This window comes from Tursiops truncatus, chromosome 14, assembly GCF_011762595.2.
Source record: "Tursiops truncatus isolate mTurTru1 chromosome 14, mTurTru1.mat.Y, whole genome shotgun sequence".
NCBI classification, from domain to species: domain Eukaryota; kingdom Metazoa; phylum Chordata; class Mammalia; order Artiodactyla; family Delphinidae; genus Tursiops; species Tursiops truncatus.
In genome coordinates this window covers 53,123,816-53,149,063 of record NC_047047.1, presented here as the reverse complement: position 1 = coordinate 53,149,063, position 25,248 = coordinate 53,123,816, and the positions used below count along the sequence as shown (strand labels likewise).

The 25,248-nt window shown below is 36.0% G+C and overlaps 1 protein-coding gene across 4 annotated transcripts in view; it reads left to right on the top strand.

Moving 5' to 3' along the window:
• The window catches only part of PPM1B (protein phosphatase, Mg2+/Mn2+ dependent 1B), a 91,362-nt gene that overhangs the window by 44,766 nt on the left and 21,348 nt on the right, over positions 1-25,248 (top strand). For 3 of the 4 annotated variants that reach the window (XM_033838631.2, XM_033838632.2, XM_033838630.2), the window contains exons 2-5: positions 2,156-3,015; positions 17,337-17,454; positions 22,335-22,446; positions 22,840-22,897. In XM_033838631.2, coding sequence (XP_033694522.1) covers positions 2,170-3,015; positions 17,337-17,454; positions 22,335-22,446; positions 22,840-22,897 — 1,134 coding nt within the window. In that variant the 5' untranslated portion in view covers positions 2,156-2,169. The remainder of the gene's footprint in view (positions 1-2,155; positions 3,016-17,336; positions 17,455-22,334; positions 22,447-22,839; positions 22,898-25,248) is intronic. The other variant, XM_033838633.2, reaches the window with a different exon arrangement.

Below are 25,248 nucleotides of genomic sequence, written 5' to 3'. Positions count from 1 at the left end.
TGTTTCCCAAACCTTGAATCTTGAGAAAGTGACTTTCAGAAAGCAATTAGACGGAACGTAGAAGATCACTGCAGCAGCAGGCAAGGCTGTTCTTGGTGTAACTTTCACAGTGTTTGGCTGCCCAGCCTCAGGGCTCCTTTGTTTCCTGATGGTTTTCCAAGCTGGCGTTCCAGGCTCCCTTTGATTCTTAGGGTCTCCAATAGCTTTCTATTGAAGACCCCTCCTTCCTTCTCTCTTTATCCCTAAATTAAAAACAAATTTGGAAATAGAAATTTCCAAACTATTTTTAAAACTCTTCTAAATGAGGAACTCTTGTGAATTTTGAGCCCATTTCTTGAAATGTGAAACAGCAGAACCTTAATTCGAAGAACATCAAGATAAGGGAAATGATAACAAATTTTTTTTTTATAATTGGTAGTTGGGATTGAAGAGTGGGTGATAAATACAGTCAACAATTCAGTTTCATTTGCGTTTAGCTATCTTTATAAGGGTGTTTTTTTTTTCAGGTGAAATAAGCATTAAAAACAATCTAAATTAAAATGTGCTTAGAACTAGGCTTTCAAATCATTTTATCAAAATATCAAACCAATGTGCTAACAAATAAGCATATTCTATTACATTGTTCTCAATACAAAATATAATTTTTTTATCATACTTGAATGAAATTAATTTTTAGGTCTGAGTAAAATCTTGTCCTTCCAAAATTCCTTTTTATAAATATCTGTGTTTGTAATTTATTAGTACAGTATTATATATAACTCATGAAAATTTATAGAATTGCTGTAATTTATAAATATTATATATGGTGGTTCATTGGGTTTTTAGGAATAGGAATATTTAGTTTTATTGTAAAGCTAGGTAATGGTTACAGCTGAAAAAGATATCTCACAAAGATACCTAGATCCAAATGAAAGTCAGTTGATCTAGACTAGTGTGTCTCAAAATGTGATTCTTTAGTCACCAGCAGGCTTTTTTGAAGATCCCATCCGAGATCTACTGGAAAAAAAAATTGAGGGTGTGGGGATAGGGCCATGGAATTTGCATTTTGAGCAAATAATAACAGCAAACATTTTATGGTGTTTACTGTGTCTCAGGAACTGTTCTAAGCACTATATGTTAACTCATTCTTCACTGCAACCCTGTCAGGTGTAGGTACTATTGTTATTATTCCCATTTGACAGAGAAGGAATTTGAGGTACCAGTGACTAGGAAACTCAAGATCACACAGCTAGCAAGTGTTAGGGCCAGGATTGTATGTGGAAAACGTACCAGGCATTCTCATCCCCACTGTTCCAGTCCAAGTCATTTGAAATTGGAAAAGCTTTATTCTAAAGTAATAGTAAAGCTGAGAGGGAGGGTGATGCATAGTGGTACTTTACAGTTCTCTCTGTGGGCTTTAAGTCTTTGTCAGCCAGCACTGAGTAAAAGCTGTCCTAATGTTACTTCATGGATTGTGAAACACGCAATATTAAGTAGTATGTTCTTCAGCACATCATTAAAGTTATATTTGTTTTTATGGGTTAATGGGCTTCAGTCAATCCAAGTAAAGTTTTTTATTTGATGTGCAGTAAAACCTAAGTAAAATCACGTTTGTAAAACTGAGATTTTATGTTTTAATTAATTTGGGGGGTTGTCTTCAGGATTACTGGGGGGAAAATACTTGATTACAACACTTGCTTTTGGAAGTCTTTCTAAAATATATTAGGATGCTTTTCTACCTTAGTAGATTGAACAAGATGTTGCATCGTTCTGAGTATTCTCACTCCTGCGGCTTATATATTGAACCCTAGAGTTATAAATTGAATTAAAAAAAAAAAAACTTAACCAGGTTTTGTTTCTTGGTTTCCTTTCTCCTAGAATGGTGGTTCTCAACTTGCTCTACGGAAATATCACCAGGGAGGCATTTTTAAAAAGATATTGATATCTGGGTCCCATCCCCAGAGACTCTAATGTGCTAGGATTGAGAAACTACTATTCTAGAAGAAGGGTATATGGGGACATTTTCTTGGTTTCTTTTTTGTTGTTGTTCCAGTAAATTTTGATAATACTGAAAAATATACTTGATCAGGAGTTACTAGAAAATAGATAAAATATTGTATATAAATGCTCTATCAAATTCAAACATGTAACACCTACAATTTTTTTTTCCTTTCAGATTCATTACTAAACATGGGTGCATTTTTGGATAAACCCAAAACTGAGAAACATAATGCTCATGGTGCTGGGAATGGTTTACGTTATGGCCTGAGTAGCATGCAAGGATGGAGAGTGGAGATGGAAGATGCACACACAGCTGTCGTAGGTATTCCTCACGGCTTGGAAGACTGGTCGTTTTTTGCAGTTTATGATGGTCACGCTGGATCCAGAGTAGCAAATTACTGCTCAACACACTTATTAGAACACATCACTAATAATGAAGACTTTAGGGCAGCTGGAAAATCAGGATCTGCTCTTGAGCCTTCAGTGGAAAACGTCAAGAATGGTATCAGAACTGGCTTTTTGAAAATTGATGAATACATGCGTAACTTTTCAGATCTCAGAAATGGCATGGACAGGAGCGGTTCAACTGCAGTGGGAGTTATGATTTCACCTAAGCATATTTACTTCATCAACTGTGGTGATTCACGGGCTGTTCTGTATAGGAATGGACAAGTCTGCTTTTCTACCCAAGATCACAAACCTTGCAACCCAAGGGAGAAAGAGCGAATCCAAAATGCAGGAGGCAGCGTAATGATACAGCGTGTTAATGGTTCATTAGCAGTGTCTCGTGCTCTGGGGGACTATGATTACAAGTGTGTTGATGGCAAGGGCCCAACAGAACAACTTGTTTCTCCAGAGCCTGAGGTTTATGAAATTTTAAGAGCAGAAGAGGATGAATTTATCATCTTGGCTTGTGATGGGATCTGGGATGTTATGAGTAATGAGGAGCTCTGTGAATTTGTTAAATCTAGGCTTGAGGTATCTGATGACCTGGAAAATGTGTGCAATTGGGTAGTGGACACTTGTTTGCATAAGGTATGTAAGTCTTTTTTGTTATAATTAAAATGCCCTATTAATTTTGAAAAGACACGGTAAGTAAAATTAAGCAAACTTAGTTTTAAGGCTTTTAATATTTTCATTAGGGAAGACCTATATATTTAAAAATTATTTTCTTCACCAGAAATGAAACCTTTTTTTTTGGTTGCCGTCCTCATTTGTCTTAATCTTCTAATTTGCAAATTAAGTTTAATAAATTTGTGGCATTTGTTGTCATTTAAATAATTTATGGCTTTTTGTTGTGGCAGAGGCATCTATACACATTTGTGACTTTTGATTAAAATTCTCAACATTGGTAGTAGCCGTCTTGTTTTTTTTTTTTGCAGCGGGGGGCCGCACTGTGAGGCTTGTGGGATCTCAGTTCCCCGACCAGGAATTGAACCCAGGCCCCGGTAGTGAAAGCCCAGAATCCTAACCACTAGGCCACCAGGGAACTCCTGGCAATAGCTGTCTATGCAGCAGTTTCATAAAAAAAACATGTAGAGAGGGTATGATTCTATATTAGATATACAAAAGATCAAGAGCCACATAGTATTGGAAGATACACCAGAAGCCTAGACTAAGTAAAGTTTTGTAATTTAGTTCTGAGCTCACTAGCAGCTAAGACAAAAACTGAAGTAAGAGTTGTATATTTCTTATTCTGTAGTAAAAGAAGCTTTTTCCTAGCATAAAATCTAAAAGGAATTTACATGTGACTGTATATAAATAATATATGACATGGTAGATAATATTTTTAGAGGAGATAATCAGAATTCTTTTCATACAGATGTTTTTATCATTACTGATTAAAAACCCAAAGACTAATATAAAGTGCAATCTTGTTAAGAATTCCTTTGGAACACAAAAGTTTAATTTACATTTGCAATATTTTATGAATCTTAACTTGATACAATAATAGGGAAGAAAATACAGATAATTAGCAGTTTCCTTGGATGTCTTTAAAATGTTCAGTAGTTTCAACTGGGTTTTTGACAGCGTCTACATAGCAGTCAATTAAAATTTTAGTTATCTGGCCAGTGCCTAAAATATATAAGTATTCTGTGACTCTGAAAGGCTATCAAGACAAAACCAACCTTTGGTTATGTGATGCAAAGGTTTTGCCTTACTTATTCTGTCTAGATTAGAGCCACTCTATTTCCTCACCATGTAAAATGCTGGGGAAGATACAGGCATAGCCAAAAAGTTTTTCAAAGGATCTCTGAGTCTATGGAAATGCCCAGGTTTTGTTGAAGTATCTACTTCTTTTCCATAGAATGGGAAGAGACAACTTCAAAAAGAGAAAATGTAAGAGCTGGTGTTTCCAGCTTTTTTCTGAAAGGATTTTAATGATGGTATTTCTAGCTCTTCTGTTTTTTGTTTATTTGTTTTTGTATTGTATCCTTTTTGCTTCTCTAGATGAATTAAACACAGAAATATTGATGGTTGTCAGTGCTGGACTAGTACGTGGTTCTAAAGATGTCTATCTCCTTGGACTCTATATGGAGAGCGTCTGACCTGCAGCTTTTTGAGACAAAAGCAAGCATATGTTTTTGCCTAACTAGGAAGTGAAAACATTTTTCCCGATTATTAAAAAAAAAAAAAAAGTTATTGAAAAGAAAGCCAGATAATAAAGAATATATATATTTTTAAAATTTATATAATACAGAATATGTAAAGAACACTCAAAAATTTTGCCACCCACCTAAGTGGGCTATCTTCATAATTGCAGTAGTTATTTTTTCAGTTTTTTGCCTGCCTCTGAATGTGTATACTTTTATAAAAATGAGATCATTATATTTGTTATTCTGTAGTCTGCTTTTTCATTCAACAATATATTGTAGAAAGATCTCCATGTCTGTATGTATCTATCAAAATCATATTTCATGGTTGCATAGTGGAGTGTCATGTAGTTTTGAGGGAATAGCCAGAAATCTATTAGATCTGTAATTTGGAGTAAAGAAAGAAGTTTATATTGTGGATAAACTGCACTCTGCCTTCCATTGAAAGGATGTTAGTTTTCAGGAATTTTGACCCAACCCTTCTGAATGGGGTTTGAATGATTCTGGTGGTATATCTTCATTTGATAGGTTTCATCAGTTTAAATTGATTATTTTTTTTTGTTGATGGTGTTAAAAGATTCTAGGCAGAATCCCAGAATCTCAGAAATGATAAATGATAGTCATAGAGGGACAAGGGGTTGGAACACCAGCCTCTTCATTTAACTTAGTTGAATGAAGTTGGCCATCGTAGTTCCCTTTGAATGAAGTTGCATTTAAATTGAAATCAGTTTTGAGAAGCTTAGTTAGCTGTTTTGTGTTGAAACACAGCAGACATATGAATTTTTTGAACTGCCACATGCTACTTATGGAATTAGATAAGCTTCTTATCCATTCCTGTTTTTCTGACTCCATAATTTTGTCATTCCACTTGTTTGTATTGTAAAACCAAGGGTTAGCAATATTATAAAACAATAGGATTAAAATAGAACATATGATTGCTTTGAATTTAGTCTGAAAGATTGAATTTAAATTTTAAAATCCATGGAAAGCAGGTAGGCCAGTGCTAGCCGTTAGCAATTGCTCAGTAGGTGTTAGCTGCCTTTTTTTTTTAATGGTGGAATAAATTTATTTTTTTTAAAAAAATTTTAATTTTTTTATTGGAGTATAGTTGATTTACAGTGTTGTTAGTTTCTGATGTACAGCAAAGTGAATCAGTTATATATATCCACTCTTTTTTAGATTCTTTTCCCATATAGATCATTATAGAGTATTAAGAAGAGTTCCCTGTGCTATACAGTAGGTCCTTATTAGTTATCTATTTTATATATAATAGTGTATATATGTCAGTCCCAATCTCCCAATTTATCCCTCCACTCCACCTTTCTCCCTTGGTAACCGTAAGTTTGTTTTCTACATCTGGGACTCAATTTCTGTTTTGTAAATAGGTTCATTTGTACCATTTATTAAGATACCACATATAAGTGCTATCATATGATATCTGTCTTTCTCTGTCTGACTCACTTCACTTAGTATGACAATCTCTAGGTCCAGGTGTTAGCTGCTTTAAGAGAAAAGATAGAGTAGATCCGGTTTTTAAGTAGGTTTTTTAAAGATATTTTCCTGATAATAGATTTAAATTAAGTGTTGGGAATTCCCTGGCAGTCCAGTGGTTATGACTTGGCACTTTAACTGCCAGGCCCCAGTTCGATCCCTAGTCAGGGAACTAAGATCACGCAAGCTGCATGGCGCAACCAAGAAATAAATAAATAAAGTAAAATAAAAAATAAATAAATGAATTAAGTGTTAAAATTTTTCTAACACTTCTAACGTTTGTCATTCCCTAATAGTTTACAGGGACTTTTATATGTTAACTCATGAACTCTTGGGAGATTATGATAACCATCAAAATCACAACAGTATAAAAAAATTGCTTTTTATGAGCCAAATGCAGTATACTCTAAGCACTTTACACATACTTTAATTTATTTTTCACAACAACCATAAAAGGTAGTTAGCATTATTATTGTTAAAGATAGTCATTTTTCAGAGTTGCTATTTAACAATATGAAGCTACAAGTGTTGGATGACTCTGGTCAGGTATTACCCTATTTAGATGATTAACTCTAGGGAAGAATGGTCCCCAAGAAAGCAGCTTCCCCATTTTACTGCCACTGCTGCTAGCATTCGTGGTGTTTATGCTAACTAATATCAGGTCACATAGAATATGTGACAGCTGTTTGCATAGCCTTTCATAACTTATAGATCACACTCATTTATCCTCATAGTAACCTTCTCAGGTGAAAAAAATTAAAATTTTAATTTCCAATTTGCAAGTAAGGAAATGGAGGTTTGTCATTAAAAGACTTTAAGAAAAATAAAGAAAAGGAAGAAAGAAAAGCTGTAAGTCAGATATTTGGTGAGTTTTGAAGCAGAGTCTAGAATCCAAGTTTTCTGACTTAAGTTTTGTATATATGTCGCCAAACTTTCCCAGAGGATTTGATGAAAAATTTTTTCCTAAGGGAAACATTAAGACTTTCCTTTTCTTTTTTCAATAATTACAAGATTAAAGAATTTTTAAACAAATGCAGTGATGTTTGAAGTAAAGTTATTAATCTTTATGTCCCTCCTTGTCAGTCTCATTCCCCTTAGGTAACCACTGTTTACAGTTTGCTATATATCCTTCCAAATAATTCTCTGTGTTTATTCATACAAATAGAAGTATAAAAACAAGGTTTTCTTTCCTTTTTAAAAAAATTTTTTTATATTTTATTTATTTTTTTATTCAGCAGGTCCTTATTAGTCATCAGTTTTATACACATCAGTGTATACATGTCAATCCCAATCGCCCAATTCATCACACCACGACCCCCCACTCCCCCGCCGCTTTCCCCCCTTGGTGTCCATACGTTTGTTCTCTACATGTGTGTCTCAATTTCTGCCCTGCAAACCGGTTCATCTGTACCATTTTTCTAGGTTCCACATATATGCATTAATATACGATATTTGTTTTTCTCTTTCTTACTTACTTCACTCTGTATGACAGTCTCTACATCCATCCACATCTCAACAAATGACCCAATTTCGTTCCTTTTTATGGCTCAGTAATATTCCATTGTATATATGTACCACATCTGCTTTATCCATTCATCTGTCGATGGGCATTTAGGTTGCTTCCATGACCTGGCTATTGTAAATAGAGCTGCAGTGAACACTGGGGTGCCTGTAGACACCTGAATTATGGTTTTCTCTGGGTGTATGCCCAGTAGTGGGATTGCTGGGTCATATGGTAATTCTTTTTTTAGTTTTTTTAAGGAAACTCCATACTGTTCTTTATAGTGGCTGTATCAATTTACATTCCCACCAACAGTGCAAGAGGGTTCCCTTTTCTCCACACCCTCTCCAGCATTTGTTGTTTGTAGATTTTCTGATGATGCCCATTGTACCTAGTGTGAGGTGATACCTCACTGGAGTTTTGATTTGCATTTCTCTAATAATTAGTGACGTTGAGCAGCTTTTCATGTGCTTCTTGGCCACCTGTATGTCTTCTTTGGAAAAATGTCTATTTAGGTCTTCTGCCCACTTTTGGATTGGGTTGTTTGTTTTTTTTAATATTGAGTTGCATGACCTATTTATATATTTTGGAGGTTAATCCTTTGTCCATTGATTCGTTTGCAAATACTTTGTTCCATTCTGAGGGTTGTCTTTTCATCTCGTTTATGGTTTCCTTTGCTGTGAGAAAGCTTTGAAGTTTCATTAGGTCCCATTTGTTTATTTTTGGTTTTATTTCCATTACTCTAGGAGGTGGATCAAAAGAGATCTTGCTGTGATTTATGTCAAAGAGTGTTCTTCCTATGTTTTCCTCTCAGAGTTTTATAGTGTCCGGTCTTACATTTAGGTCTTTAATCCATTTTAAGTTTATTTTTGTGTATGGTGTTAGGGAGTGTTCTAATTTCATTCCTTTACATGTGGCTGTCCAGTTTTCCCAGCACCACTTGTTGAAGAGACTGTCTTTTCTCCATTGTATAACCTTGCCTCCTTTGTCATAGATTAGTTGACCATAGGTGTGTGGGTTTATCTCTGGGCTTTCTATCTTGTTCCATTGATCTGTGTTTCTGTTTTTGTGCCAGTACCATATTGTCTGATTACTGTAGCTTTGTAGTATAGTCTGAAGTCAGGGAGTCTGATTCCTCCAGCTCCGTTTTTTTCCCTCAGACTGCTTTGGCTATTCAGAGTCTTTTGTGTCTCCATACAAATTTTAAGATTTTTTGTTCTAGTTCCATAGAAAATGCCATTGGGGCTTCCCTGGTGGCGCAGTGGTTGAGAGGCTGCCTGCCAATGCAGCCGCCTGCCAATGCAGCTTCCGGTCTGGGAAGATCCCACATACCACGGAGTGGCTGGGCCCGTGAGCCGTGGCCGCTGAGCCTGTGTGTCCGGAGCCTGTGCTCCACAACGGGAGAGGCCACAACAGTGAGAGGCCCGCGTACCGAAAAAAAAAAAAAGTGCTGTTGGTAATTTGATAGGGATTGCATTGAATCTGTAGATTGCTTTGGGTAGTATAGTCATTTTCACAATATTGATTCTTCCAATCCAAGAACATGGGCTATCTCTCCATCTGTTGGTATCATCTTTAATTTCTTTCATCAGTGTCTTATAGTTTTCTGCATACAGGTCTTTTGTCTCCCTAGGTAGGTTTATTCCTAGGTATTTTATTCTTTTTATTGCAATGGTAAGTGGGAGTGTTTCCTTAATTTCTCTTTCAGATTTTTCATCATTAGTGTATAGGAATGCAAGAGATTTCTGTGCATTAATTTTGTATCCTGCAACGTTACCAAATTCATTGATTAGTAGTTTTTTGGTGGCATCTTTAGGATTCTCTATATATAGTGTCATGTCATCTGCAAACAGTGACCATTTTACTTCTTTTCCAATTTGTATTCCTTTTATTTCTTTTTCTTCTCTGATTGCTGTGGCCAGGACTTCCAAAACTATGTTGAATAATAGTGGTGAGAGTGGACATCCTTGTTTTGTTCCTGATCTTAGAGGAAATGCTTTCAGTTTTTCACCATTGAGAATGATGTTTGCTGTGGGTTTGTCATATATGGCGTCTATTTTGTTGAGGTAGGTTCCTTCTATGCCCACTTTCTGGGGAGTTTTTATCATAAGTGGGTGTTGAATTTTGTCAGAAGCTTTTTCTCCATCTATTGAGATCATCACATGATTTTTCTTCTTCAGTTTATTAATATGGTGTATCACATTGATTGATTTGCTTATATTGAAGAATCCTTGCATCCCTGGGAAAAATCCCACTTGATCATGGTGTATGATCCTTTTAATGTGTTGTTGGATTCTGTTTACTTTTTGCATCTATATTCATCAGTGATGTTGGTCTGTAATTTTCTTTTTTTGTAGTATCTTTGTCTGGTTTTGGTATCAGGGTGATGGTGGCCTCATAGAATGAGTTTGGGAGTGTTCCTTCCTCTGCAATTTTTTGGAAGAGTTTGAGAAGGGTGGGTGTTAGCACTTCTCTAAATGTTTGATAGAATTCACCTGTGAAGCCATCTGGTCCTGGGCTGTTTGTTGAAAGATTTTTAATCACAGTTTCAATTTCATTACTTGTGATTGGTCTGTTCATATTTTCTATTTCTTCCTGTTTCAGTCTTGGAAGGTTATACGTTTGTAAGAATTTGTCCATTTTTTTCCAGGTTGTCCATTTTACTGGCATAGAGTTGCTTGTAGTAGTCTTTTAGGATGCTTTGTATTTCTGTGGTGTCTGTTGTAACTTCTCCTTTTTTATTTCTAATTTTATTGATTTGAGTCCTCTCCCTCTTTTTCTTGATGAGTCTGGCTAATGGTTTATCAATTTTGTTTATCTTTTCCAAGAACCAGCTTTTAGTTCTATTGATCTTTGCTATTGTTTTCTTTGTTTCTATTTCATTTATTTCTGCTCTGATCTTTATGATTTCTTTCCTTCTGCTAACTTTGGGTTTTGTTTGTTCTTTCTCTAGTTCCTTTAGGTGTAAGGTTAGATTGTTTGAGATTTGTCTTGTTTCTTGATGTAAGCTTGTATAGCTATAAACTTCCCTCTTAGAACTGCTTTTGCTGCTTCCCATAGGTTTTGGATCGTCTTGTTTTCATTTTCATTTGTCTCTAGGTATTTTTTGATTTCCTCTTTGATTTCTTCCGTGATCTCTTGGTTACTTAGTAATGTATTGTTTAGCCTCCATGTGTTTGTGTTTTTTACATTTTTTTCCCTGTAATTCATTTCTAATATCATAGCGTTGTGGTCGGAAAAGATGCTTGATATGATTTCAGTTTTCTTAAATTTACTGAGGCTTGATTTGTGACCCAAGATGTGATCTATCCTGGAGGATGTTCTGTGCGCACTTGAGAAGAAAGTGTAATCTGCTGTTTTTGGATGGAATGTCCTATAAATATCAATTAAATCTATCTGGTCTATTGTGTCATTTAAAGCTTCTGTCTCCTTATTTATTTTCATTTTGGATGATCTGTCCATTGGTGTAAGTGAGGTGTTAAAGTCCCCCGCTATTATTGTGTTACTGTCGATTTCCTGTTTTATAGCTGTTAGCAGTTGCCTTATGTATTGACTTGCTCCTGTGCTGGGTGCATATATAATTGTTATATCTTCTTCTTGGATTGATCCCTTGATCATTATGTAGTATCCTTCCTTGTCTCTTGTAACATTCTTTATTTTAAAGTCTATTTTATCTGATATGAGTATTGCTACTCCAGCTTTCTTTTGATTTCCATTTGCATGGAATATCTTTTTCCATCCCCTCAGTCTGAAGTGGGTCTCTTGTAGACGGCATATATATGGGTCTTGTATTTGTATCCATTCAGCAAGCCTGTGTCTTTTGGTTGGAGCATTTAATCCATTCACGTTTAAGGTAATTATCGATACGTATGTTCCTATGACCATTTTCTTAATTGTTTTGGGTTTGTTTTTGTAGGTCCTTTTCTTCTCTTGTGTTTCCCAGTTAGAGAAGTTCCTTTAGCATTTGCTGTAGAGCTGGTTTGGTGGTGCTGAATTCTCTTAGCTTTTGTTTTTCTGTAAAGCTTTTGATTTCTCCATCAAATCTGAATGAGATCCTTGCCAAGTAGAGTAATCTTGGTTATAGGTTCTTCCCTTTCATCTAGGTATACCATGCCACTCCCTTCTGGCTTGTAGAGTTTCTGCTGAGAAATCAGCTGTTAACCTTATGGGAGTTCCCTTGTATGTTATTTGTCCTTTTTCCCTTGCTGCTTTCAATAATTTTTCTTTGCCTTTAATTTTTGCCAGTTTGATTACTATGTCAGCATGTTTCTCCTTGGGTTTATCCTGTATGGGACTCTCTGCGTTTCGTGGACTTGCGTGGCTATTTCCTTTCCCATGTTAGGGAAGTTTTCAATTATAATCCCTTCAAATATTTTCTCTGGTCCTTTCTCTCTCTCTTCTCCTTCTGGGACCCCTATAATGCAAATGTTGTTGCGTTTAATGTTGTTCCAGTGGTCTCTTAGGCTGTCTTCATTTCTTTTCATTCTTTTTTCTTTTATTCTGTTCTGCAGCAGTGAATTCCACCATTCTGTCTTCCAGGTCACTTATCCGTTCTTCTGCCTCAGTTATTCGGCTATTGATTCCTTCTAGTGTAGTTTTCATTTCGGTTATGGTATTCTTCATCTCTGTTTGTTCTTTAATTCTTCTAGGTCTTTGTTAAACATTTCTTGCATCTTCTCAATCTTTGCCTGCATTCTTTTTCCTGGATCATCTTCACTATCATTTTTCTGAATTCTTTTTCTGGAAGATTGCCTATCTCCACTTCATTTAGTTGTTTTTCTGGGGTTTTATCTTGTTCCTTCATCTGGTACTTAGCCCTCTGTCTTTTCATCTTGTCTATCTTTCTGTGAATGTGGTTTTTGTTCCACACGCTGCAGGATTGTAGTTCTTCTTGCTTCTGCTGTCTGCCCTCTGGTGGATGAGGCTATCTAAGAGGCTTGTACATGTTTCCTGATGGGAGGGACTGGTGGTGGGTAGAGCTGACTGTTGCTCTGGTGGGCAGAGCTCAGTAAAACTTTCATCTGTTTGACTGCTGTTGGGTGGAGCTGGGTTGCCTCCATGTTGGTTGTTTGGCCGGAGGCAACCCAACACTGGAGCCTACCTGGGCTCTTTGGTGGGGCTAATGACTGACTCTGGGAGGGCTCACATCCAGGAGTACTTCCCAGAACTTCTGCTGGCAGTGTCCTTGTCCCCACAGTGAGCCACAGCCACCCCCGCCTCTGCAGGAGACCCAGCAACACTAGCAGGTAGATCTGGTTCAGTCTCCCCTGGGGTCACTGCTCCTTCCACTGGGTCTCGATGCACAAACTACTTTGTGTGTGCCCTCCAAGAGTGGAGTCTCTGTTTTCCCCAGTCCTGTTGATGTCCTGCAATCAAATCCCACTAGCCTTCGAAGTCTGATTCTCTAGGAATTCCTCTTCCTGTTGCCAGACCCCCAGGTTGGAAAGCCTGACGTGGGGCTCAGAACCTTCACTCCAGTGGGTGGACTTCTGTGGTATAAGTGTTCTCCAGTCTGTGAGTCACCCACCCAGCGGTTGTGCGATTTGATTTTACTGTGTTGCGCCCTTCCTACCATCTCACTGTGGCTTTTCCTTTGTCTTTGGATGTGGGGTATCTTTTTTGGTGAGTTCCAGTATCTTCCTGTTGATGATTGTCCAGCAGCTAGTTGTGATTCTGGTGTTCTCGCAAGAAGGAGTGAGAGCACGTCCTTCTACTCCGCCATCTTGGTTCAGGGCCTCTTCTTTCCTTTTTTTGTTTTTTGCTTTTTACAGAAATGGATCATGTTATGCATGTTACTTTGCCACCTGCTTTGTTTTTCTTAAATCATAAAAGTCAATATTCCTTTAAGTTATTTTTTAAAAATAACAATTTGATTTCCCTTAATTCAATTTATATATCACCTATTAGAAGCTTATTTATTTTGAAACATGAGATATAATACCTGATAGTTGGATTAAGTTAGGGGAAATTAATAACATTTTCCAAAGGCAATATCAATCCAAATTATTGATAAAACATGGAAAATGTACTTAAATTGTATACCCCCAAAATAATTGTTTAGCCCTGAACTCAGGAGTTTTTCCATTATAGTTTTCAGAAAATATGATCATAAATAATGCTACTTTAAAAGTAGACATAGATAATATTAGAGTGGGGTGTGGCTGGGTTTTTTGAAGTATGGAAGAGAAGGATGTAAAAATACAGTATATGTAGTGTAGAAATCCCCCAACTTTCTTTGTTGATGGTGTCTTGAGTATCTCAGTAAGTTTTTTTACAGTGCTACTTAGCCGTATTAATACCTAATAGTTATGAGTATTAAGTAGTTAGAGCCAAACTTAATGAGTATACAAAATAATTAACAAATAATACTCATACATTGAAAAAATGTTTTATTTCATTCTTTTAAAAACTACAGTTACATACTGATGACATGTGTGCACCTGTTGGACAATGCACAACTTCTCAAACCTTGGAATCATTAGGCACTGTCACACTTGTTTCCTGTATCACATTGACTTTTATGAGGACTTGCTTTTTAATCACAGTAACTCCCAGAACCCCAGCTTTGGAAAAATAGGATGTCATTGAGAGGAATATAGTGCTGTCTAATGTTAAAAGTGTGAACTACCTTGAGCTAGTTTGTGAGGTGTCCAAAGATGTTGAGTATCACTGTGTCGTCCCCTTCCCCCCCCGCATTTAAAATATCTCTGAGTGCACTGTGGCATCCTGGGGCTTCTTGGCACACTGTTTAGAACCACGGGTTTGGTATTAGAACCAGACAGCTGGGATTTGAATTATGCTCTGCCACTTAGTGCAAAGCCTGGGTTTGTTCATCTTATAAAATAGAGGTAATAATATCTTCTTCATGGAGTTGCTGAGAGTAAAGCTTTTGGCAAGTGCATGAACAGTATCTGGTTTACAGTCCTCAATAAATTTTAGTTCTATTGATGATGGTTATGAAACGGAGGTAGATTTGTATGAAGGGAAATAGAGGTTCAAGCAATAAAGAAATGGTGGGAGAATTGAGTATTCTTGAAAGGAAGTGATGATAGGATGCATCTTTCATGGATGGCTGAAAATTTGGGCTATTCCTTAAGTTTGGCTGGTTTTTGAGCTCTGTGTAAATGAGATAACTGCAGTGAGCTGCAGGTTAAAAAATTTGATTTAAAAAATGAGGAATATTTATGGTTCACTTATCAGATACTCATTTACTAACTTTGGTAGTGTTAGAGATTCTGTTCACAACCTATTTCATATGCTGTGTAAAGACTTGATCCAGAACACTTCTTTGTAACCATGCAGCATTCATCTTTAAAGCTAACAGCATCAAATTATTTAATGATTAATTTTAGATACCCTTACTTATAGCAGGGGCACTGGCTACTTTGATCTATAACTGTCTATTAAAGCTCTCATTCCTTAGAATACTACTGCTGTGCTATTGTCAAAATTAAAAAATGAAAAGGGGCTGAAATAATTAGTTTTAAACATCTGGCTAATTGCCTTAGTTGTTCAACTTGATTTTTTTTTTTGAATGACATTTCAGTTCTGGAATTTGCAGAAAATTTATACTGAATATGCAAGGATGATTTATCTCTAGAAAACTGAAGAGGCATAAAGGGAAGTATCTCTTTCAATTGCTGTATAAAAATTACTGAAACACACTCATACTTTGTGTTTAGGGGAAAATCCTCTTTATGTAGAAATAGAAACACCATCATTGAAATCACATGTGCCAAGGTTAACACCTAACATCTAAATTATTTCCTTTAAATATCTTTGGGTACTTAAACTTCTTGAAACTATCTTTTAGTTAATTTTCCAAATGATAAGATGTATGTTTTATAACTTATAAAAATCTAATGGAAACTATATAGATAGATTGATTGATTAGGAATGGCTAAACAATCATGCTGTTGTTAACAAAATAGAGAATGGTTAGAAGAAACTGGATTTCTAAAAATGTAAGGTGTGAATTCTGTTTATTCATGAAATTGCTTTAAAAAATAATCATTGGTATTCAAGTGATGCTTGATTCTTGAATATCTGTGGTATAAAGATTTTGCCTGACCTGAATTTATATGGTAAATCCTGATTCCTGTGGAATGTATTGCTGTTTGGAACCATAGGGTTTATATGTGGGATATGTGTGTGTATATCTTCATATATATATATATATATATATATATATATATTTTTTTTTTTTTTTTTTTTTTTTCATATAGCCAGTGTAGTATTTCTCATATTAAGTCATTATGCAAGTTTTGGTGGGTTTCATTAAGGAGTAAAATTCTTTTGGGCCAATTTGGAAATCCTAATTCTTTTTCCAGATATTGAGAACTGGGTTATATACTCATCATGATTCTTTCTACTAAAGCATCAGAATTCTGTGCAGAGGGTTATTCTTTTTGAAGCCTTCTTAAGACCCAGCCTTTAGTGCCTTCAAACTTTGCTCCACTGAGTTTTAGGAGATTGTGGCAGAAGTTTTTCAAGACCGGCCTATCTTTGGCTATGTCATGTGGGTCCCAAAAAGATGGCAAGTCTTAACCAAACAATGCCTGCCTAGATTCTGGCCATGATGACTGAAAAGACTAGACTAGCATGGGTGTGACCTTGGCTGTTTTCACTTGGGTTGGCAAATCCCACCGCCATTGACTTAGTTTCTTAGAGTGGTGAATAAAATTTTAAAAAGGGAGTTAATGGGCTTCCCTGGTGGCACAGTGGTTGAGAGTCCGCCTGCCGATGCAGGGGACACGGGTTCGTGCCCCAGTCCAGGAAGATCCCACATGCCACAGAGCAGCTGGGCCCATGAGTCATGGCCGCTGAGCCTGCGTCCGGAGCCTGTGCTCCACAACGGGAGAGGCCCCAGCAGTGAGAGGCCCACGTACCGCAAAAAAAAAAAAAAGGAGTTAAAAAAAATCACTATTCCAAGAACAGTTTCATTCTGTTCTAAAAAAAAACTCAATAAAAGTAATATACCTATAAGAAAACTAGTGAGAAAATGTTTTAAATTTATTGCTTATAGTCTCACGGTAATAGAGTACTATATATTGTTTCCTTTTCCTTTTGTGATGGTGTGATTAAAAAGGCAGCAGTAAAATTTGTCCTTAAATTAGCAGTTTTAGCTACTCTCTACAAATCCTTACACTGTAATTCTGTGTAACAGTCTGATGTCATTTCTTCAAAAGTTATTACATCTGACTACAGTGTATCTCAGTTTGATTGTTTGATAGTGTACCCTCAGAAGAGTTTCCAGTTTAACTTTTCTTCTCTGCTTGTTCATTTTAGTGTCTTGGGTATCCTAATGATCAACAATTTTCAGCCAAGTCAGTTCAATAGAGTTTCAGTAGCACTGCTCTGATGCAGGTTAATTAGCTAGGAAAATAATGTATATTTCTTTGGGAGGATGCATTTGGGGCTTAAGTCACTTTGGGAATATGCAATCTTGAGTGGGAAACAAAGTTTTTAGAAGATTTAATATATGTGAAGATATCTTCATTTCTCAGGTTGTGGAATGGTGGTGGATAAGAAAAGGTACACGGAATCAAAAGTCATAAAATAATTATGATCTATGCATACCTGGAGTCCTTGTTTCTTCAGGGTGTGCTTCAAATAGTTCTTTGGAATGAAAATGAATGTGTTGAAGGTGTACATTCTAGATGATTAAATAAGTAATTGCTTATTGTAATTAAATCTGTTTTGAAGTAAATAATAGAAAGTTGGTAGACTATTGAAGTATAATTTTTCTTTTTCTTTTTTTTAATATACAGGGAAGTCGAGATAACATGAGTATTGTACTAGTTTGCTTTTCAAATGCCCCCAAGGTCTCAGATGAAGCAATGAGAAAAGACTCAGAGTTGGATAAGTACTTGGAATCACGGGTGGAAGGTAAGACAGATGCTTTTTTTTTATTATTATTTAGAAGGAAAGGAAGATTATTATTCCTTGTTTATCAAATAGTTCTTTTAAAATTTCCTGCAGCTTTTGGACTAAAAATAAATTATTATTCAGGAATGAGGGAGAGGAAAACCTAGTCTCTTTATCTTCAACATAATTTGCTAATTTGTTTGGGTTTAAATCTGTTATCTTACTTGTTTACATATGTTCCATCTGTTCTTTTTCCCTTTTTCTCCTTCCGTCCCTTTTGGGTTAATCAGTATTTTCCATTCCATTTCATCCCTGCATTTGCTTATCAGTTATACATCCTTTTAAATATTCATTTAGTGGTTACCCTGATAGAGAATACATGTTAGAGTCTGTGACAGGATCTCCAACTTAATACTTCATTTTGATTTTATATGTGCTGCTTTTTAGATATAAAATTACTTTTTATGAAGTTATATTATGTCAGTTTTATTTATTTATTTTGCCTTGATATCATTCTTAACAAAGTTCTTTCCTCAATTCAGGGTTACATTTTTTTTTTTGAACAAAATGTAAAATTTTGTTTTATATATTTTTAACTTTTTATTTTATATTGGAGTATAGTTGATTAACAATGTTGTGATAGTTTCAGGTTTACAGCAAAGTGATTCAGTTACACATGTGCATGTATCTATTCTTTTTCAAATTCTTTTCCCATTTAGGTTGTTACATAATATTGAGCAGAGTTCAGTGTTAGATATTGACCTATATTTTTTCCTAACACTGTTATGGCTTGATTATTACTATTTTTTAATAGTACACTTGAATGATATAATTAATGATTATGTTGTAGTCAGCTTGTCAGATTTGTCCTATTACGAGTCATGTTTTAGATGAACAGTAGCTATAGTAATTGGTAATAGTTTTGAAATGCAAAAATTTGCAATTTCAAATGTGTAATTACCAAAGGAAAACTACCTTCTCTTGCAGATTTAGAGAGCGGGGACAGATGTATCTTTTCTAGCTTTACAGCTATCTAGCCACACACCATAAACAAAGGTGCATAAAGGTTTTGTTTTTGTTGGTCTGCAATTTCTTCAGCTCTGAATTGTCAGTGAGTTCTGTTTTCAGGGTAATGGAAAGATAAGAAACGTGGGAACACTTTGAAGACAATGTCAGAGGCACTCTTATTCCTGTTGATAATATCATAATTATTAAGAGGAGCTGTTTATAGGAGTTTTTAATAATACACGTTTTCTAAAAGGTCTAGTGTATTTGGGTGGGGGATTGCTGGCTCAAATTTACCAGAAAGCAAGAAGAATTTTCTTTCTTTTTTTTTTTTTAAACATCTTTATTGGAGTATAATTGCTTTACAATGGTGTGTTAGTTTCTGCTTTATAACAAAGTGAATCAGTTATACATATACATATGTTCACATATTTCTTCCCTCTTGCATCTCCCTCCCTCCCACCCTCCCTATCCCACCCCTCTAGGTGGTCACAAAGCACCTAGCTGATCTCCCTGTGCTATGCAGCTGCTTCCCACTAGCTATCTATTGAATTTTCTTATTGTCCTATTTCTTCATTCACAAAGAAGAAACTAAATAGTTTTCATTTGGGGAAGAACTCTAAAATTTGGTCAATTACTAGTTATATGACTCAACCAACTTGCCTAATCTCTTAAGGCTCCAGTTTCTTTATTGTGAACTAAAGGTAAAAACACCAACCATACAGTTTGTTTTAATAATAAATGAGATAACTTTAAGTACCTGGTACAGTGCCTAAGTCCTCAGCAAACTGTAGGTTTTATAAACTCTTCTATAACAGCTAAATTTTAATCTCTTCTGTTTATTTGTTTGTTTATTCATTCATTCATTCATTTATGGATGCATTGGGTCTTCGTTGCAGCACGCAAGCTTCTCATTGCAGTGGTTTCTCTTGTTGCAGAGCATGGGCTCTAGGTGCGCAGGCTTCAATAGTTGTGGCATGCGGGCTCTAGAGCGCAGCTCAGTAGTTGTGGCGCACGGGCTCACTTGCTCCGCGGCATGTGGGATCTTTCCGGACCAGGGCTCGAACCCATGTCCCCTGCATTGGCAGGTGGATTCTTAACCAATGTGTCACCAGGGAAGCCCCCTAAATTTTAATTTCTTAAATGTGTGGTCAGTTCAGCTCAATGTGGGTTAACATTTAATATTAATTTTCTTCTGTATAGTTTTAAAGTTTCAAAATATATGTTATATGGCAAAGATGACAGATATGTAATAATATGATATGGTCTTGGGGGCTATGGTAGATACTTGATTATTAATCATTCAATCAAAAAACACTTAAAAATCATTGAAAAAGCAGCCACTACAAATCAATATGCCTTGGTACCTAACTTCTTTTTTATAAGGTAGCGTTGTTCAAGAGCATTATATTTCTATTAGGGTTTTAGATCATGTAATCTGACATTAAAATTTTGAGGTGAAATCATTCTGTGTATTGGCAAGTCTTTGTATGTGTTTTTATTGGGAATGCAGAGGGGAGGTATAATGTTAAACAGGGAATAGCCTTTAACCTAAATTGATTAGATATTTGGTGAATACCTTCTACATGTATTCATTTCTTCAGCTGTCCCTGAGCATGTGTGTTACTGGGAATGCAGCAGAAAACAAAACAAATACATTCTTGATCTCATGGAGTTTATAATGTAGTAGAGACCTTTTTTTTTTTTAATAGAAGAAAAACAACAGTAAGCAGACAGTAACAAGGAATATTGGTTAGGCAGTTCTCTGAGGAAAAACATTTGAGCAGATACCTATATATGGAAGAGAGTGGCTATCTGGGGAGGAACATTCCAGCAAAGGGAGCAACAAGGACTGAGGAGGGAATATGCTTAGAGTGTGTGGCTAGATGAGAATGAGCTGGTGGAAAAGTGAAAGATGAAGAGAGATTGCTAAGAAGCAGATCATGTAGGGCTCTGCAGACTAAAATGAGGTCTTTGGACTTCATTCAAATGGTGCTGGGAAGTCACTGGAAGAGTGCGAGAGTGACGTGATCTGACCTTTTTTTAATATAAATTTATTTTATTTATTTATTTATTTTTGGCTGCATTGGGTCTTCGTTGCTGTGTGCAGGCTTTCTCTAGTGGAATGCGGGGGGCTGTTCTTCGTTGCAGTGCATGTGCTTCTCATTGCAGTGGCTTCTCTTGGGGCAGAGCATGGGCTCTAGGTGCGCAGGCTTCAGTAGTTGTGGCATGCGGGCTCAGTAGTTGTGGCTCGCGGGCTCTAGAGCGCAGGCTCAGTAGTTGTGGCGCATGGGCATAGGTGCTTCCCAGCATGTGGGATCTTCCCAGACCAGGGGTCGAACCCGTGTCCCCTGCATTGGCAGGCTGATTCTTAACCACGGTGCCACCAGGAAAGTCCCTTGATCTGACTTTTAGAAGGATCTCTCTCAGTTGCCATGTGAAGAAGAGATTGTAAAGAGTGGACAAGAGAGGAAGCCAAGAGACCAATTAGGAATCATGCATTAAAGCAGGTGGCAGATGATGGTGGAGGACTGGACTGCAGGGGCACCAGTGGGTTGTGAAAATTGGCTGGTGAAGTGCTAGACTGCAGTGGTTCTCAGTGGCCGGTGTGGGGAGGAGGATGGATTTTGTCCCTCATGAGACATGTGGCAATGTCTGGAGACACTTTTGGTCTCAGACTGAGAGGGTACCACTAGCGTCCAGTGAGTGAGGCCAGGATATTGCTTAACATTCTGCAATGCATAGGACAGCCTTCACAACAAAAAATTGTCAAAAACATCAGTAGTGCTGAGGCTGAGAAACCCTGCACTGTAGAGATACAAGTGTAACATAGAAAAATTACAGTCCTGCCTTCATGAGGCTTGCGGTCCGTGATCTAGTAAATATCATGTACAGTTGGAGTATCTAGCAATACACCTATGCCAGGTGTGGGTCAGAGAAGAATTTGAGAAAGTGACACATAAAGTTGAAACCTGAAGTATAAATACACTTTAACCATACAAAGAGGCTGGTTGGATTGATGTAAAAAGTGTTGCAAACCAAGGGAGGAAGTATATGTGAAAATCTAGAAGGTTTCTTTGAATAGCACCTTTGGAGATACAGGTAGGAGTCGGAGCAGAGTTGAATGGGAGCAGTGAAAATCAAGGTCACAGTGAAGTCCCTGTGAGGGACACATGGGAAACAGTTTGGAGTTTGCATCTTGAGGGCTGCTTAGGACTCTGCTTTTTTGTTGTCTTAAAAGTAAGTTTGCTGTTGTCTGATTTTTGAGGATTTTATGTCTGAATACTGGCCAAAATGATCATGCTTTAAAAATCTGTTTTCCATAAATTGTAAATATAAGTGAAACATGGAAATGTTTTATTTTGTTCTAAGTATTAGCAAGTTCTGAGATTTATTTTCCTTTTCTGTTTTAAATAAATTGTGGAACACAACTAAGTATCAAAAAACCTATAAAACAGTTTTTAATTTTCCCCTTCTTATAGTCCTTATCTTTCCATTGCTTTTGTTTTCCTGTAATTATAGCATTAATAACTTTTATATTTTTACATAAAATAATAGATCAAAAGTGTTTTTCCATGTGGCTGTGCTGTGCTCATAGGGATCATTTTTACTGATTATAAACCATTTCACTCAGTGGCTATAACCAAAATTTTCTTAACTGTCCTTTTATTGGACATTTAATTTGTTCCAGTTTCTGCTTTTATGAATAATGCTAAAATGAGTATATATATGCAAATAACTTTTTATCTTACTTTTTTTGTTCCTTGTGCTGTGATAGTAAGGTAATATTTGCATTTTATATTTTAAAATAGGTACTACCAAATAGTACCTCTTGTTTCACTGTGTGAATTCTGAGTTATCACATTAATTTAGGAACTCTTTTTAAAAACCTACAGAAATTATGGAGAAGTCTGGTGAGGAAGGAATGCCTGATCTTGCCCATGTCATGCGCATCTTGTCTGCAGAAAATATCCCGAATTTGCCTCCTGGGGGAGGTCTTGCCGGCAAGTAAGTAGAAGAAAAAGAACAAATTTTGACTTCATTTATAGTTAGTAATTAAATAATTTTTGGTAAGAAGTACATCAATTATCTAAAGATGAAATGGGTTGATAGTTCTTATACTAGAGAAGAACTCTAAAATTTCATCGAGAAGAGATTTTCTTTTCAAGGCATTATTTATTATACTGTTTGAGGATGAAGGTCCTTCTTTCCTTGGTAAATGAGAACAAATGGATTGTGCAGGATCAAGTTCTGAGTGAAATGCAGATATTATGTTCTTGGCAGGTATTTAATGAAGCAATTAATTTTTGAGTGTAGTTAAGATATGAAGTATTATTTAAAATACTCAGAAGCTTAACAACTGTATGTAATTTAATAAAACTAAAGCATATTTCTTTTTAGGCGCAATGTTATTGAAGCTGTTTATAGTAGGCTGAATCCACATAGAGAAAGTGATGGGGTAAGCTTTATTTTATTTCTTAAGTATTTTAAATAATTTTATAATACAAATACTGGAAATTATGACTGCTTTTCGTTTTAAGGAGTCAGTTAAAATTAAAGGAAATATATTGAAGTGGAAGGTAGAGATAAAGTTCTGTTTTGTAGATAGGTTTGTTTTCATTTAATGGGCATCAAATACCTTTTTGTGTGGGCTGTACTTACTTCTTCCCTGTATGTCTGCCTTTCCTTCTCTTTCTCCCTTAAATATTAATTTTGAGGCAAACAAAGAATGTGCTTTTAAATATGTCAATTTCTCCTCCAGCAGGCTGTTAGCATCACTGGAAGTTGGCAATAGTGATGTTATTATTTTAAAGAGTAGACCTTTACCTTTCAGTGCCCCTTTGTGCCCAGTTGAACACCTGAGGATAATTCATTTTTAACATTCTTGTTGTGCTGTGGGTATATCTGTTGAACTGGGATAACCATTTTGTTGTATCCTGCTGTGCTTCATCAGAGCAAAACTCTTTGTCCCTTTACCTTCCTTAGAAATACTGATCAGCTGCTCCTGTGTAAGTTTTTTGTTTTATTTTAATACTAGTACGAGCAGGCAAAACAGTGTCCTTTTTAAAAAAACTGCCCTAAATTTCAAAGTCAGTAATTCAACTAACTGTCTTCTCATAGACAAGTTATGAGTTTTCAATCAGAGACAGATTATGAGTTTTCAAGTTTTTGGGCATCTAAAAATGAACAACTTAATTTTAACATGTATGCTTCAGAGATTTAAGGGAGCCAAACATAGTAATGACTTGTTAAGAAGAAATAGACTCACCCTCCAAGTCTCTAGCTCCTCTTGGCAGGTCTTGAGAGAGACATCAGCCACTGGTAGAAATTATGTATCATCTCAATTGCATGTTTTCCAGGGTTCATTATTGTACAGCAATATCATATAATTTCTTTTTTCTTAACAATAAAAGTTATACTGATAAAAAGGGTAATTTTTATAATTAATGCATTTTAGTTAGTTGAATAAATGATACTATATATTGCTAATAACAGAATTTATACCTTGGCCTGGAGCAGTGATTCTGAGACTCTTTTGTGGCACGTCCCTTAAAGTATTAAGAATTGTATACAAAGATGTGGAAATTAAAAATAAAGATATGTCATGTGATGCATTTGAAGAACCCTAAACCAAACAAGTGAGGATAGGATGTTGATACAACTAAAAAGATGGTAGTAATTGGGAGGTAGAGTAAAGAGAGTCTTACCTCTTCAGCTAGATTATAGGTTCCACACAGCACCCATCACCAGGTTTGGAGGAAATGAGACCTCAAATAGTTATTGATTCATTATTAGCCATGTAAGTACTCCTGTTCCCTCATGTGTTTGAAAATGCAACCCCAGTGTGTAATCTGAAAAAATTATTTCATAATATACTTGCTGGATTTCTTGGTCTCTCAAGAACATTGGCAGCTTTTACTCCAAAAAAAAAAAGTTTGTAACCCAGAATTTCTGTTTAACATCTACCAAGGATGAATTTTAAACTTTTTTAAAAAATAGAAAATACTTATTTTACATAGTAGCTATATAAACAGTGAATAAATAGGCAACAGAACCATGAAACTCAGAAGAGATGCTCAGGATATAAAACTGGCCTTAAAGACCATTATTATATGACTATAAATTAAGGGGATGTATAGTTAATCACCTTTATATATAAGCTTTCTAAGACTAAACACTGACAATCCACCGTGTAATGAATTGATATGGGAGGAGACTATGAAACAAGGCATGGTCCCCCATCCCTACTCTCAATGCACCTGGCAGTGTAGATATAAACATACAAATTAATTAATAAAAGGGTTTCACATCATTTACTAAAGGATAAAAAGAAATGACAAAATATAGAATGTGATTAATTGCCATGTGAATTGTACAGTAATTGCTTGGGAAGTCAGATTTTCAGAGAAAAGATTGGTTTTGAAGAATGGTTTGAATGGCAGAAAGTAAAGGAGGATGATGATAGTTCACATGGATGGTCAAGGCAAGAACAAAGTTTAAGCTATCTTTGAAAGAGAGGACATCGTTTTGGCTAGAGCAGAGAATTGCTATGGTGAAAAATAAGAATTCAGGATGCCAGAAGTATTTGTGAAGAGACTGGACACACCTTTTGAACTTTGTATTTTAGAGTGTAGAGCCACCCTGTGTTTGCAGCATAAGAATGACAGACTCAAAGGAGTATCTGGTATTTTAATCTGTTAGAAACATATGCAATATTAGATTAAAGAGATGCTGGAAGTCAAGTAGTTGTGAAATGATCACAGAGATGATAAGTATAAACTCATCATTAGTAGATAGATGTGTGGATTA